Source organism: Mesocricetus auratus, unplaced genomic scaffold (assembly GCF_017639785.1).
Source record: "Mesocricetus auratus isolate SY011 unplaced genomic scaffold, BCM_Maur_2.0 Super-Scaffold_100676, whole genome shotgun sequence".
Lineage (NCBI taxonomy): Eukaryota > Metazoa > Chordata > Mammalia > Rodentia > Cricetidae > Mesocricetus > Mesocricetus auratus.
The window spans coordinates 58,748,370-58,763,741 of record NW_024429266.1 but is presented as its reverse complement, the minus strand read 5'-3'; the positions used below and the strand labels follow the sequence as shown (position 1 = coordinate 58,763,741).

At 39.5% G+C, this 15,372-nt stretch overlaps 1 protein-coding gene across 3 annotated transcripts in view; it reads right to left on the bottom strand.

Annotated features, from left to right (window-relative positions):
* LOC101827079 (zona pellucida sperm-binding protein 3 receptor-like) overlaps window positions 1–15,372 on the bottom strand; it is a 47,854-nt gene that overhangs the window by 16,580 nt on the left and 15,902 nt on the right. For 2 of the 3 annotated variants that reach the window (XM_040739137.1, XM_040739136.1), the window contains 4 exons: window positions 9,619–9,704; window positions 9,267–9,461; window positions 7,108–7,290; window positions 3,261–3,458 (listed from right to left, as the gene is read on the bottom strand). In XM_040739137.1, the coding sequence (XP_040595071.1) occupies window positions 3,261–3,458; window positions 7,108–7,290; window positions 9,267–9,461; window positions 9,619–9,704 (662 nt within the window). The remainder of the gene's footprint in view (window positions 1–3,260; window positions 3,459–7,107; window positions 7,291–9,266; window positions 9,462–9,618; window positions 9,705–15,372) is intronic. The other variant, XM_040739138.1, reaches the window with a different exon arrangement.

Sequence of the window (15,372 nt, the reverse complement as noted above, 5' to 3'; positions counted from 1 at the left end):
ACAATAGCTGTGGTCTAAAAGGCCACACTCCATCCACTGCCAGTAGAACTTAGCAGCACCATTTGCGTGGCATTTGTTCGGGAAAACATGAAACATGCAAGACTTGTTCAGAAGTTTCAGAGAGTCACTAAGACCAGTCAGTATGTAATAAGGTTGGAATCTCTACAAGAGTTCATGCCAGGCCAATGTGTGAAACTATGAAGACAAGCCCCTTGAAGGCCAGATGGCTCCATCCTCTGACCCAGATGGCAGACATAAAGCTGCAAGATTTAGAGTTTTCAATACTGGGTTTCAGTCTCACTTTAATCTCATAATTCCTTTCTACATCCTTGTTCTTCCCATTTAAAATGGAAATTGTTATTATGTGTCATTGAATGTTAGAACCATGTAACTTATACTTTATTGTACAGAGGTTCACAGTTAAAAGGCTGCCTGGATTCGGTACTTAGACTTTTAAACAGTGTTGAAGTTAAGACTGTTAAAGATGATGGTTTTTCTTCTTTTATTTTTGAGATTGTAATCACATCATTTTCCCTTCCCTTTCCTCCCTCCAAACCCTCCCGTATACCCTTTCTTGCTCTCTTTCAAATTTGGGGCCTTTTTCCCCATTAATTGTTGTTACATGCACCTAGCGCACATGTGTGTGTGTGTGTGTGTGTGTGTGTGTGTGTGTGTGTGTGTATGTGTGTGTGTGCATTCAAGGTTGACTGTTTTGGTCATGGACAGCCAATTGGTGTGTTTTTCCCTGGGGAAGACTGTTTATCCCATTCCCAGCATTCCTTAGTCGCCTGTACATCTTCGTGTAGTGTTGAGGCTTCACTGACTTTTTCCCTATCCCTTTTGGCATGTCCATTGATATTTTCCTTGTTCAGGTCATGTTTAGGCAGCCATGTTGGTGATAATTTATGGGTGTAGCTTCTGACATTCTTAGGAGATACAATCTCATAACACAGTCCCTGATCCTCTGGCTCTTACAATCTTTCCATCCTGTCTTCTCGACAGTGTTCCTTGAGCCTTAAGTGTGGGAATGTTTAGTAGATATGCCCATTGGGATTGGGTTCAACAACCATGCATTTTGATTAGCCATGGTTTTCTATAATTTAAAGTTGAATTTTGTATTTTGAGGTAACCAAGTGCCTATGGTGGCAAGAGGTAGAAAGTTATGGTTAAAATTAATATGTTTGGGTTCAAGAGAGAAAGCTCAGTGACTAAAGGCTCTTAATACACAATCCCAGTATCTAAACCCAGTTAATCTAAAATTAACCTCTGGAACCCAAGAGAGTAATTTTTCCCCTTCCATCTTTGTATGGTTCCAGAGGTTCCATGTAGATCACAGCACACACACCTAGGAAAAGTGCTGAAAACAGAGGAAACGAAGTGTGTAGCAGGATGTCAGGAAAAGTCCTTTGAAACGGTCATCAGTGTAAACAATAGTAAAATTAATGACAGAAATGAACCAAGATGGAATAAAATCGATTATATGGCCAAAGAAAACCATGTGTACAAGTCTGTCTAGACTTGTATATCCACGGAACATATCCCCAATTATTAGGGCGAATACATAGCAGGAGACAGACGAAGGACATTTGTCATCAGTATATCCTCACGAGAGGAGACTAGAGTATCCATTGGAGAAAGGAGCACAGTAGCTAGCATGTGTCTAAAGATTCAGAAGAGATTCAACAGCAGGCATCAATGAGAGTTTGAGAGAAGGGTGGAGTGATGCATCTGAGTGGATAGAGAGATACAGAAGATGCAGCTGTATAGAAGAGGCAGGTGTAGGAGAGATGTATGTGAAGGAAGAGGTATATGGCTGTGTAGAGAGTGTAATGTGTGGAAAGAGATGTAACTGCGTAAAGAAGTGTGGTGGTATGTAGCTGTGTGGAGAATGTAACTGTGTATAGAGAGTGTTTCTGTGCAGAAGGTAGATGTAGCTGGGGAGAGAGATGCAACTATGTGAAAAGAGATGCAGCTGTCTAGAGATGTATGGTTGTGCATGAGAAATATATATGTATATATATGTGTATGTATGTAAAGAGAGATATGTAACTATGTAAAGAGGTGCAGCTGTCTAGAGATGTATAGTTGTGCATGAGAAATATATATGTATATATGTAGTATGTATGTAAAGAGAGATATGTAACTATGTAAAGAGATGCAGCTGTCTAGAGATGTATAGTTGTGCATGAGAAATATATATGTATATATATGTAGTATGTATGTAAAGAGAGATACGTAACTATGTAAAGAGATGCAGCTGTCTAGAGATGTATAGTTGTGCATGAGAAATATATGTATATATATGTGTGTGTATGTAAAGAGAGATATGTAACTATGTAAAGAGATGCAGCTGTCTAGAGATGTATAGTTGTGAATGAGAAATATATATGTATATATATGTGTATGTATGTAAAGAGAGATATGTAACTATGTAAAGAGATGCAGCTGTCTAGAGATGTATAGTTGTGCATGAGAAATATATATATGTATATATATGTAGTATGTATGTAAAGAGAGATATGTAACTATGTAAAGAGATGTAACTGTGTAGAGAGATTGTCAAGAAAGAAAGATTATTAAAGATGAGATAAAAAAGAAGGTCACCATCAGGAGTGTGCTTGTTCCTTTTTCTTAGGTAACCATCAGAAAGTGCTTCCTTATTTACTATTCAGATAGAAAGGTCTGGCCCTTGTTGTATACCCTGGAGGCGGTCTTGGAACAGATTCTCCAAAAGGCCACCAGTATAGAGAAGAAATATTTTCTAAGTTACTCACTGCTCTGAGAAGGCATTCTTTTTCTATCCCGGGTATGGTCCTGGGAACTGGCCTCCCAGACTGCAACATTTCTCCCTCCTTCTCTCCCTCCCTCCTTCTCTCCCTCTCTCTCTCTTTCTCTGGCTCCCTTTCTGTCTCTCTCTCCCTCTCTTCCTCTCTTCCTCTCTTCCTCTCTCTCTCTCTCTCTCTCTCTCTCTCTCTCTCTCTCTCACACACACACACACACACACACACATGTATACAGAAGGGGGATTTAAATCCTAACATCACAATCACAGATTTAGAGATAACTGACAAATATAGAGCACTTAAACAATAATCATGAAATAATGCATGTTTTCAAAATGTGCACTGAATTTTTACAAAAGCAATCAAATCCCATGTTATGAAACAGGTCCCAAGAAATTTCAAATATTGTGTTCACCACATTTTCAATAGGTAATTAAAAAGACATGTGCAATCAATAGCAACTTTGAGGTCACTTACTTTCACAGCCTTTGTTAGGCGTCCACGTCAGATTCTCTTGACACATCACTATCTGGGGCTCACTGGGAGCCGGCCGGTAGCCAGGTTTACACTGGTATTTCAATTTGGTCCCAATTTCAAATACTTCAAAATTTCTTAAGGGAAACTTATTGCCCTCCAAGAAAGCATTGGGAACCTCTGGCAAGTCAATACAACCATCTGGCCATGAAAAAAAAAACATGAAGAAATATGTTATTAGAACTGGCATAGGGAACCATGAGAACGGTATTTAAAATGATTATCACAGCTTTGCTTAGCAAGAGTAACTTATTCCAACAACCTGCACATGTTTGTGTTTCAGAACCAACTTCCTGGGTTTCCCTTTAAACATAATGGTTTTATTCACAAAAGCTCTTCTCAGTGTATTAAAAGTAAACCAGTAATTAAAGGGTTAACAAACTACGTTTTCTGCCTTTCTTGGTAACAGGATAATTTATCATCCAAAACAATTTAATAGCTCTCTTACAGCTATGGCTACAAATGTAATTTGGGCATAATTCTCTCTTACTAGGTTGTTAAAATATATTTTTAATTGTCTCATGATATTAAAAAACAAAGTAAATGAAACAAAACCAGGAAGAAGAAAAACATGTTAGTAGGATATAAGAATAAAGAAATGGCTAGAGAAGGAGTGTGGTAAGACATTACATTAATCCAGATGGCCAAGACAGAGTTAGAAAGCTGCAGAAACCAACAAACACTAGTTTAGAGGATGTGATCCAGTTCAATCAAGATTACTGCCTGGGAACTGGTCAAAAATGATATCTATTGAAAACTGTAGCCGGGCGTGGGTGGCACACGCCTTTAATCCCAGCACTCGGGAGGCAGTGGCAGGCGGATCTCTGTGTGTTAGAGGCCAGGCTGGACCGACAGCCTCCAAAACAGAGAAACCTGTCTCGTAAAACCAAAATATATATATATAGATATAGATATATATGAAAACTGTCTGGCCTTTATGTCTGAGCTATATCTAAATGCCACACAAAGGTTATTGATTTTTTTAAAGGTGTTGGGTTGTGTCTTCATAATATTTAGATGAATTTTTATATGTCTTCTCACAGGGTAAAACACATGCTGCCCTTGCTTTATGGACAGAAGGAAGTTTTATTTACAGAATTATTCTTCCCTGGGATATTCATATACACAACTGCTTACCAAACTTCCTCTATTACTTGGCCCAAACAATTAGATTAGGTCTCTTCTATATATAATTCCAAATATCTGTTTCCTTCATTGGCTAATTCTTGAGGACATACTGAGTTCTGGATTATTCTAATTTTATAACTCCACATATAAAATGTTATTTGAAAAGAAGAGGGAAAAAACACACACCAGATCATAATGATTAATAGGTTCATATGATCCAGGAATTTCTTCCTCAAAGGTTCTGGTAATCATTTCTCTTCCTGAAGACCTTCCTGCTTCCCCAGCCTCATTCCTGAGGCCAGGGGTCAGCTCCTCGCTATGTGAGATGTGAGATAGTAGTGCTATGCACAAAAAATGTGATGGCACCAATAAGAGGCCACATCTGTACCGAAGCTCCAACAAGATCTATCTGTGCAGTTAGAACGTCTATGACAGACATCTATAAGAGTTACAACAATTACAGATCCAAAGCCAAAATTATACTGGGACAGATAGTTTAGCCTTTTTAAAAATAGTCATCAGTCTATTACCTTCCTCTGTGTGTGACATTATTCTTGTGACTGGGGCTCTAAAACTATTTAATAAAATTAAATTTAGACACATCTGTAATGAGCCCAACTAGATTAAAACCTACCTTTAACCTCTGATGCCTTCTCAACAGCTTCCTCTAACCTACCTTAAGATGTCAAAAATATACCCTTCACAGTGTCTGTTCTGTCATTTACTCTTTTAGTTCACCTCATCTTATCAAATTTATCTCAAAAATTGATTTCAAAGCTCTTCATAGACTCCTAGACCTGGCGTCCTTATGTCTGTATCCTCCTCTGTCGTCTGCCTGCTGACTCATTTACCCAGACTACTGTTTGACACACTGAAGACTTAAAAGGGCTGTCTTCCTGATGCATGAGTCTAGATGGTGGCCCCTGCCCCTGAGCCCAACCCTGACTGCCACTTCAACAGATGAGGCTGCACTCCAGTCCTCTATTCTAGTCAGAGACTCAAATTTGATGTCCATTGTTTTCTGTCTCCTCCTCTGATTTCTTTACCTATGAATTAATTCTTCTTTATAAAATATAAACCAAAGGCTGGAAAAGTTGTCTCATGGCCTGCTCATGTAATAGACCGGTCATTCTAAAAAGTTTGACCCCACAGCCAGAGAAATCAACCCTGCCCTTCATCTGTGACAGCTCTCTCTCCTTAGGATGAAGAGTTCAGAGACCTTGTTGTGCTATGACTTTACAACTTGTAATTTTTGGTACTAAGCAGTTACTGGCTCTTCCATACTGCTTGTCACACAAAGGGTCCGAGACTAAATCACATGGTGTAAGACTTCCCAAAAGAGCCCTAGAACATATAAAAAAATTGCATCTGCCTCGCTGTACCATCCCTCTCATTACAGCTATCTATCTATCTGTCTGTCTGTCTGTCTGTCTGTCTGTCTGTCTATCATCTATATATCTATCTTCATCTATCTATCATCTATCATCTGTCTATATCAGTCATCTATCTCTATCTATCATCTCTCTCTATCATCTATCTCTGTGTCCATCTTTCTTTACCTCTGTATTTCTCTCTCTACTCTCTCTCTCTCTCACACTTTACACTATCCCTCTTAAAGAAGCCCCACACTAGTTTTAATGGGAAACCTTTTCTGTCCTCTAAGGTCATGTTACATCGTTTCTAATTGATTACACTGTCCTTTTCTAATGCTCTCTCCCCTAAAGTCCCTTTCTCTTAATAAAGCTGATGCCTGAAGTGCAATCATGTGTCAACTCCACAGCTCAACAGATCCCTCGTTCCATATCAACTAAGTGGATGAGAATGTAATCCTACAGCATCTGAAGCAGGTAACAGAAGTTATCCACTTTGCTGGAACTGGACTACTAGATGTAACCACCAACATGATTTATGCCCTTTCGTTTCTATCAAAAAGTTCAGGAACTGTTGGCTCGTTGGAACATGGGATTTGAGGAAACCTAAACCTGTGTCTTCAGGTCATGGTCACTCATAGACAGCCCTAGAATAAACTGTTTTCTGCATTCCTTTGAGATGAGAGCTGTTTCTCTCATTAGCACCTTCCAGCTAGTGGGTTCAGGTGATCAAACGCTGGCCATGATGCTTGGTGGTGAGCACATTTACTCTCTGAGCCATCTTGCTGGTCCATCCTACAGAAGATGTTATAGGAATTATATAATCCACATTACCAACATGCCATGAAAACTATGGAATACACATGAAATAGTTCCAGTAACAGTAAAAGATTACTGACCAGAATGTCTTCCTTTTAGCAAAAAAGTTGGAGAAAAAAAGTACAATAAGAAATTTAACTTAAGTGCGTTTAGGGAGTTCACTGCAATGGTTGAGTGGGTGAAGGTGCTTGCCATTAAGCCTGAAACCCTGAGTTCCATAACCTAGACCCACATGATAGAAGAAAAAAAGCTCCAGGAAGTTGTTCTGGGACCACCACATGTACACAGTGGTGTGTGTGTGTGTGTGTGTGTGTGTGTGTGTGTGTGTGTGTCTGTGTGTCTGTGTGTCTGTGTATGTACACATGCACACATAAATAAAGTTTAAAGTGGGCTTGTGCCTATAAACATATCCCACCCATATTCGGGGTATCCTTAGATGACAATACTGCAGCTCCTTCATAGTCCATACTCACTGGGCTCACAAGTGGGGACAGAAGGGTACCACTCGCTATTAGCTTCACAGTGGATTAAGCTGCTGCCTCTGAGGACATAACCCTTCATGCATCTGACCTCAATAGAGTCTCTGTAAGTATAGAACTGTCGAAATCCAGGGATCAAGTCCCCCTTTGGAATCTGTGGCTGATGACAGATGGTTTCTAGAGAAGCATAGGAAAAGATAACTAGATTGTAAAAGAGAAATGACAGCAAAAAGATGGCGAGGGGGTTGTTACAGTTCTAGGAAAAGTGGTTGACCCGGTTCTCATCTTAAAAGGAATTAAAGACAGTTTCTCTCTGGGACCCAGTATGAGTGAGCATGCTCTGGGAACACAGACTCAGGCCTCCCCAAATACCACTATGGAAGTGGTTACAGGAGATTTTTATTACTGACAGAACCAAAAAAGTCATAAATCAATGTACTTACCAAATATACTGGTGGGGCCACAGGTAGGTGGGTTACAGTGGGAAAACTCTGCTATAGATTTTAGGTAATAACTGGTGAAATTCATAAATTTTAAATTTATGAGAGCTAGTTGCTTTCTAAGAATACTAAGATTCTGATAGTCACAAGGATATTAGGTCAGACACAGGGTGGGCAATGGATGGCTTTCAAAGGTCTAAGGATAGCCCAAGATAATATGGCTCTGGTCTATAACATTTTAACTCAGTTTATAATATAAGTTTATGTCAGGTATGTTCAAGGAAAAAATTTAAAAGTTATGTGTTTTCTAGGTACCTTAAACAAACAAAACAAAACTGAGAGTCCATCCTGCTAGTTATTGTGTTAGACTTGACTTTCTCAATTAAAAAAAAATCTAAGCCTAGCAATATCTAAATGTTGAAGCCTAAACTCCGAGTCTCCAAATCCTTCTAACAGTGTGGCCTAGTTTCCAGAATGGTTTTGGTTGGAGATCAACAACCTATAGTGGTCATGAAATAACAGAGCATCAGACACCTGCCCCTCACAGCATGGAACAAGCACCACCCAATGTCCCAGTCCCTACCCAACCAGATCTTGTCATTCCCGCAACCCATTCCTCCTTACTCCTCTCCATACCACTACAGGGATATAACTGAAACCCCTTTCCTTTTAGGTGATGGTGATAGATGCCTGCATCCATATTCTGCCTGACTTCAAACTATAGAGACAGTGCCTTCCCACAACTTCTGAGTGTGTGTTATGCAGAGCTTTTTTTCTACTGACATAACACAATACCACTTTTGACTTTGCACCCCAAGATAGCCATAACAACGAGAGCAGAACGCACAGTGGTAGTAGTGATGGGGCAATTGACATACTCAAGGAGAAGGTCACAAGATTCTCACTGGAGACGCCATCTGCTGTTCTTGGGTTTCCTCCCCAGACGCAATGCTCTTGGAGATATAATAGAGTATATAGGAAGTGAAGGATCAATAGAAAACAGCACTGCATAATTTAGCTTCCATGAGGACCTGAAAACAGTACTGCATGATCAGCTCCCATGAGGTCACCATCCAAGATGGGGTGGAACTGTGTCACAATATGGCTGTTATGGAGTCACTGGCTCTCTATAAACAACTTGTTGCCAGTGTTCTGTCAGCACTGTAAGTAAGCCTCATAAGCTCAATCTGGATCCACCAGTTCGGATGTTGGTGAAGTTACATTTCCTTCTGTCCCTTGGAACCCATATGGGGTGAACACACACTGGTTTGTACAGCTGTACCAGGCATTCTCTCATCTGACTCTTGCCAACACTGCCAAGCACTTCCAGCCTCGGCTTCTATCTGTTCTCCTTCTGCAGTCTTCTGTGTTTGATTGTGCAAGTTTTGCCACTGAGGCTTGAGGGTCATCTAAGAAGATTGGCTACCATGTAAATATGAGCCTGTGTAAGAAGTTTCCTGGGGGTAACAATGCAGTAAGAGAGAATTTGCAGAAGGTTTTTTTCCCACAAAATGCACAGGATTGTAATGTAGATTATTATCATATAGTCTATAGCATTCTGATGATTGTAGCATAATGGTTGAAAAAATGAATTTGCTTCATTATTGCAATCATTAGTTTGTGTTTAACTGTTGTCACTACCCCCAGTACATGCATCTTATTCTTATAAATAAATGAGAACAACTGAAAGCAGAATTCATGCCTGGGACTTACTTTCACAGGCAGGAGGGCTTGGACTCCAAACACCTACTGTTTTGTTCACCACAGTGCAGACAATGGAGGCATTGCCAAGGAGCGTGAAGCTAGGGTCACAGCTGTAGGTGACTGAGGAGCCATATGTGTAAAGATCTTCCTCTCTACCGCTGTGCTTCCCGTTGCTGATTTCTGGAGGGGCCTCGCACGTGACAACTGAGACGAGTAGGGGGAGAGAAAGGAGTCATCAGGAAGTAAATCAAATTCTGTCAATTGCAAGTAGAGGGTCTTGGAGGCGACAGAGACACAAGCAGTTAGTATATAACGCAGTGTAAATGTCATATTATTATGTTAGAAAAAAATCTTTACTTACTTACACATTCTGGGAGAGAATCACTCCAGTCAACTCCTTTACCTTGGATCTCACACCGACTAGTTGCTGAGCCAATCAGAAGGTATCTGAAAGACACGTCAAAGGTTAACCTGGAATCTTACTTAGTTTACTCTAACAGCAACTGGACTCCAGGTTTTGAACAAATACAATTTTATTCATCATTTCAAAATAAAACAATGGATGTTCTATTGACCATTAGAGCCATCTTCAAGTTGAATTTCTCATGCTAAAACTTCTTCCATCTATTCATGAGAAGTTATTAGGTTTTCTAAGTGTTGTATAAGGCAACCAATGAGAAGAACCCATACAAGTTTTGAGGCTATGATTGTTTCTAAACTAAATACAACTTACTAGAAACTTAAAAATGAAGTAACTCACCAGGCGGTGGTGACGCATTGTTTTAATCCCAGCACTCGGGAGGCAGAGGCAGGTTGACCTTTGTGAGCTTGAGACAAGCCTGGTCTACAAGAGCTAGTTCCAGGACAGCCTCCAAAGCCACAGAGAAACCCTGTCTCAAAAAACAAAACAAACAAACAAACAAAAACCCAAAAATGAAGTAGCTCTTATTCTCAAAACAAACATTTGAAAATTTCCCTACACATTATAACACACTTTGTCCTCAAAGCATAGTTAATATGCATGTGTACATGGTCTTGATGCCTTCAGTTTCATTTCACTGCAGTGAAAGGCAGAAGCAAAGTCACACATACAAAAAAACCCACACACTTGCATCAGAAATTCCAGACTCTCGCCATATCTATCTTGTGACTTCTCTTTTGTTCTTCCTTCCCTACTTTCTTTATTATTTATTTATTGTTGTGCTGGAAACCAGACTCAGGAACTAACTCATGCAAACATATCAGCCTGTCAGGGAGCCCCATGGCAAGCCCATCATTATCATCTTTCTTTATAAAAGCATAAAGATAATTTGTAGTTAGTAAAAAAATATTTTTCCCACCATGACTGCAAGACCCCAAAGTTCATCCAACCCACCCTCCAGCTTTCACAAACACTCTCTGCTGGATGAACCCAGAAGCCCTTCTTCCACCCAGTGTAATGGGCTCCCAAAGTCTCCACAGTCCATGCATTGGAAAATCTCAAGAATCATATCCATGCTGTGGATGACACAGTGTTACCTCCCAGAGCGATAGCAAAGGCCCATGAAGAAAAAAAATCTGGTCAAGAAAATGGGATCTGTAGTCTGGGTAGAGTCCAACCACGGGACAGGTCAACCACCTGGTCAATGGACCACCTCTAGGAAGGTGGGCTCATCTTATGGCATGCTAAAGACGTGGGCAGAATAATTAGTCCTTTAGTGAGATACTGCTTTTCCTTGCCGCAATTCCCACCCCTTGCACAGGCACTTACAGAACACCACCATGCTGGTTTGTAAGCCTGCTCACTTGTCTGAATTACTCAGGAAAGGGTAGCTTTCCTATCCTTCCAATCGGTGCTTTAATTATGCCTTCATTAACATTTTGGGCTTCCTTGATATTTTGGATTTCCTTACAATTTATCTAAAGCTACTCTATTCAACAAGTGGCTGTTTGTCTCTGATGTGTCTGACTTCCACACAGACTTAAACAGCATCTCCTCCACCCTTCTCCTCTGGGTTTTGCTGAGATTTATAGCTTGGCTGCCCTGGTGTGTTTTTCCCTTAAGCTCTAATAAAACCATCCCTTTGCTTCCAGTTGTGTCCATTATTAAATCCTTTTATTAATGAGATTAAGATCCCCAAGAGGGATCCCCAACTTCCCCTGTATCATCTGGTAACTACAAAGGGACTCCACACAATTCTAGTGATTGTGCAAGTGGAGTGTGTGTGTATATGAGGCAGTGTGTTTGTGAGGGGGTGTGGATGTGAGGGGGGTGTAGATGTGAGGCAGGGTGTTTACAGAGAACTGTATGTTTTCTTTAAGAGCACCCTGGTTCTCACCAGGTATCCTGGTCACTGAGTTCCCTGCAGGACAGAACAAAGCAAGTATCCTAGAGGAGCTAGAAGTGGGAAGCCCCTTTGCAGTCAGTGATCTGGTCAGTATGGCCTGGGCTGTGACCACAGGCCTTTGTCCTCTTCACTCTGCCACCTTGACGAAAAATGTGGTGGTCCTCATTTTTGTGTGAGACTAGCCATCAGAGGCGGTTGCAGGCCATCAAGCACATGCCCATCTGACAGGTCCATGAAGTTTGCCTGAGGAGCCTTCCTCCTTCATGCAGGATCAAGTTCCTGGTGTCATATAGTTGTTTATGAGGGCAGTAGTGCCCAGGCTGTTGTCCAAGCTGAAGGCCAGGCTGCTCCCAGTCAGAAAAGAAATAAAACTAACATGGATGAAGATGCAAAGAATAAAAGACCTTAATACATCAGTAGGGATGTAAGCTGCTCCAGCCACCATGACAACCAGTGTGGATGCTCCTCAGGAAGCTTCTACAATAGGAGGTTTCAAAGGTCTTCAGTGCTGGGTATCCTCCCCAAACTCCCCATTCTATCCCATCCTCCCACTGCATTGAAGCCTTCCTTTGTCTTTCCATACTGCATTCATTCTATCCCCTTTATGTAAAGGAATCTTTTATAAGTATTCCGAAACACATAGATACACACAAAAAATAGGCCTGAAAATAGACATAATTAACTTTTGACTATGAAGACTGAACATCACTATTTATTTATTCTTCCAAATGTCAAAAGAAAGCAACCAATTTAAAAGTTATATGGAAAAAGGAACAAGTAAATTACTTCTAAAGGAATACTGACAAGTACCATGCAGTAAAACTTAACAAAAAACTAAAACCAGCAAAAGACACATAAAAGAATCTAGGGATCAAGTCCCTTGTTGAACACAGATGAAATTTTTCTCAACAAAACATTCACAAATGAAATTAAAGAACACATTAAATATTCAACATCATGACCACATTGGTTTCATTTCAGGAATTTAAAGGTTGGTTTAACATGTACAAATCAGTAAATATGATTAAATACAGAAGGAAACCTAAGAACAGAAATCATATGATTGCCTCAAAAGATGCAAAAAATGTTCTTGACATCCTTCATAATAAATGCCTCAAAAGAATCCAAAAATGCAAAGAACGTATTTCAATGAATAAAGTCTATATATGAGAGATCTGTAGTCAACAGATTTCTAGATGGGAGAAAACCTGAAAGCATGTCTTTAAAATCAAAAGCAAGACAAAAGAATACACTCTCTATTATTATTCAGTGTAGTGCTTAAAGTCAGAGCTATAACAACAACTCAAGACAAGGAAATAAAAGGGATATAAACAAAAAATTGGAGAAGTATCCCTATATGCAGATAACATGATCTTCTACCTAAAAGACACCCCCAACTCTAACTAGAGAACTCTTAGACCTAACCAGGACTTTCAGGAAGCAGAAGAAGACAAAATCAAATCATAAAATCCAGGAGGTTTCCTATAGACAAATAATACATTTTCCAGGAAAGGAATCTCATTCACAACATCTGTTTTCTTCTTAATCCTAGAAATAAACTTACCCAAGGAAGTAAAGAAGGAATTTTGAAAATGATGAAGAAATTGAGGATGAACCAACAACATAAACACCTTCCATCCTCATGGGTTGGCAGAATTAATAGTATCAAAATGAAGTAGTCATTTACAAGTACATGGTAGCTTAGATGAGAATGGTACCCATAGGTTTCTATGTTTGAATAATTGTTTCCCAGTTGGGGTAATTTTTTGGGAAGGATTAGGAGGTGTGGCTTTGCTGGATTTGGTGGTCACTGGGGGAATGCAATTCTCAGTTAGCTCCTTGATATGAGCTTTCAGCTACTGTTCCAATACCATGCACTCTCAAACTTCCTGACAGTGGACATAGACTCATCCTTTGAAGCTGTAAGCCCTCAATAAACTCTTTCTTCTTAAGTTGCCTTGGTCATGGTGTCTCATCACAGCAATAGAACAGTAACTAAGACAAAGTAGAATGTGATTCCCATCAAAAACACTATTCATCATGGAAATAGACAAATACTAAAATTCATACAGAAACACAAAAAACCAAGTAGTCAATGCCATCCTAAACAGAAAAAATAATGCTAGGATGTCTTGATATCTAATCTCAGAGCCATGGTAACAAAAAAAGAATGAAGTAGTACACGTATAAATCTACATAGCTTCAGCTGCTCAGTGTTTGTCAGGGGTGGAAAAAAATCATGTATTGGAGAAAAGGCAAGCTCTTCAACAAATGGTACTGGGGAAATTGTGTCCCCATTTGTAGAAGAATGAGAGTAGATTCCTACTCACTCGGTATGAAATTCAAGAAATGGAAGACCAGAACCCTTGAATTGCTAGAGCAAACACGTAAAATGCACTTCAAGATACAAGAATACAATAAGACTTTCTGCAAAATTACTCTAATGACTTATAAAACAATCTCACAAATTGGCCAATAGGATTGCATGATGTTAAAAAGTGTCTGTATAGTAATGGCAGTACAATACAGTCAGCTGACTGAAGAGATAGGATAGGAGAGATTCTCAGGCAATTGTACATCCAACAGGGGATTCATATCTACAAATGGGCAAATAAATTAGTCTTCAATGCATGAAGTACTAATAGCCAATAGCTATTAGAAAGCATGTTCTGTATCCCTAGCTATCAGAGAAATAAATACCAATTTAAAGTACACTAAGATTCCACACCATCCCAGTCAGAATACCTATTATCAAGTAAACCAACAACAAATGCTAATGAGGAAGTCTCTCTCTCTCTCTCTCTCTCTCTCTCTCTCTCTCTCTCTCTCTCTCTCTCTCTCTCTCCTCTGTGTGTGTGTGTGTGTATACAAAAAATTGAATTTTATTCAGTCCTATGATTGGAATTGTCTCATTTTCAGGAAATTAAATTGGAATGAAGAGCATCATGTTAAGCAATATAAGCTAGCCTCAGAAATACAAATATCCCATGCTTTCTCTTATGTTCTGAATCAAGATTTCAGCATAAATATATATATGTATACATATATACATACATATGCATATAATTGATAGTAGAAGGATAGGTATGAAGAAGAGTAGGGGGAAATGAGCATTAAAACAAAAATTATGAAAATATAAAATAAAAATTAAAAGCAAGGAACTTATTGTGTGAATATACAAACACACTGGAATTGTTGAATAGAAAGCCTCTAAGTAGACCCAGATATGTCTGAAGGCTAAGATATTATCTTAAATGGCTTTATCTTATGTTATTAGAATAAATGTGACTTTTAAAAAACATTTTATTTATTTATTTCTTCATTCAGGGGGCCATGCATGTATATCTTGAAATAACAGGACAACTCTCATGAATAAGTTCTATTCTTCTATCGTATTGGTCCTGCAGACATATTAGGAAAAGGTATAGATACAAATATACATAAGAATATCATAATGAAATACAGTACTTTTGAGGAGGGTAACTCTGTAAACCAGCTTCCACCAAAAGTTATCATCATAGAGTTACATATAAAATTTAAATCTATAGAATGTTTAGGAAAAACTAAAAAACATATGGAGAGGCTCAAGTGCTCCTTTGGACCCAGAAGATGGTTGACCAGAGTTGTTTCCAGCCCTGGGTGGCAGTGGCAGCCTCCTGGGTAACGTGGTACATTTTTGTCCACGTGGTGCTGGAAATACTCCTGGTTTACTGTTCAAGGTCCTCGGTATGGCTCAAGAGACAGGCAGCTGTGTCTTAGGACCTACTGGGGAAGGTAGGTCTGGGGAA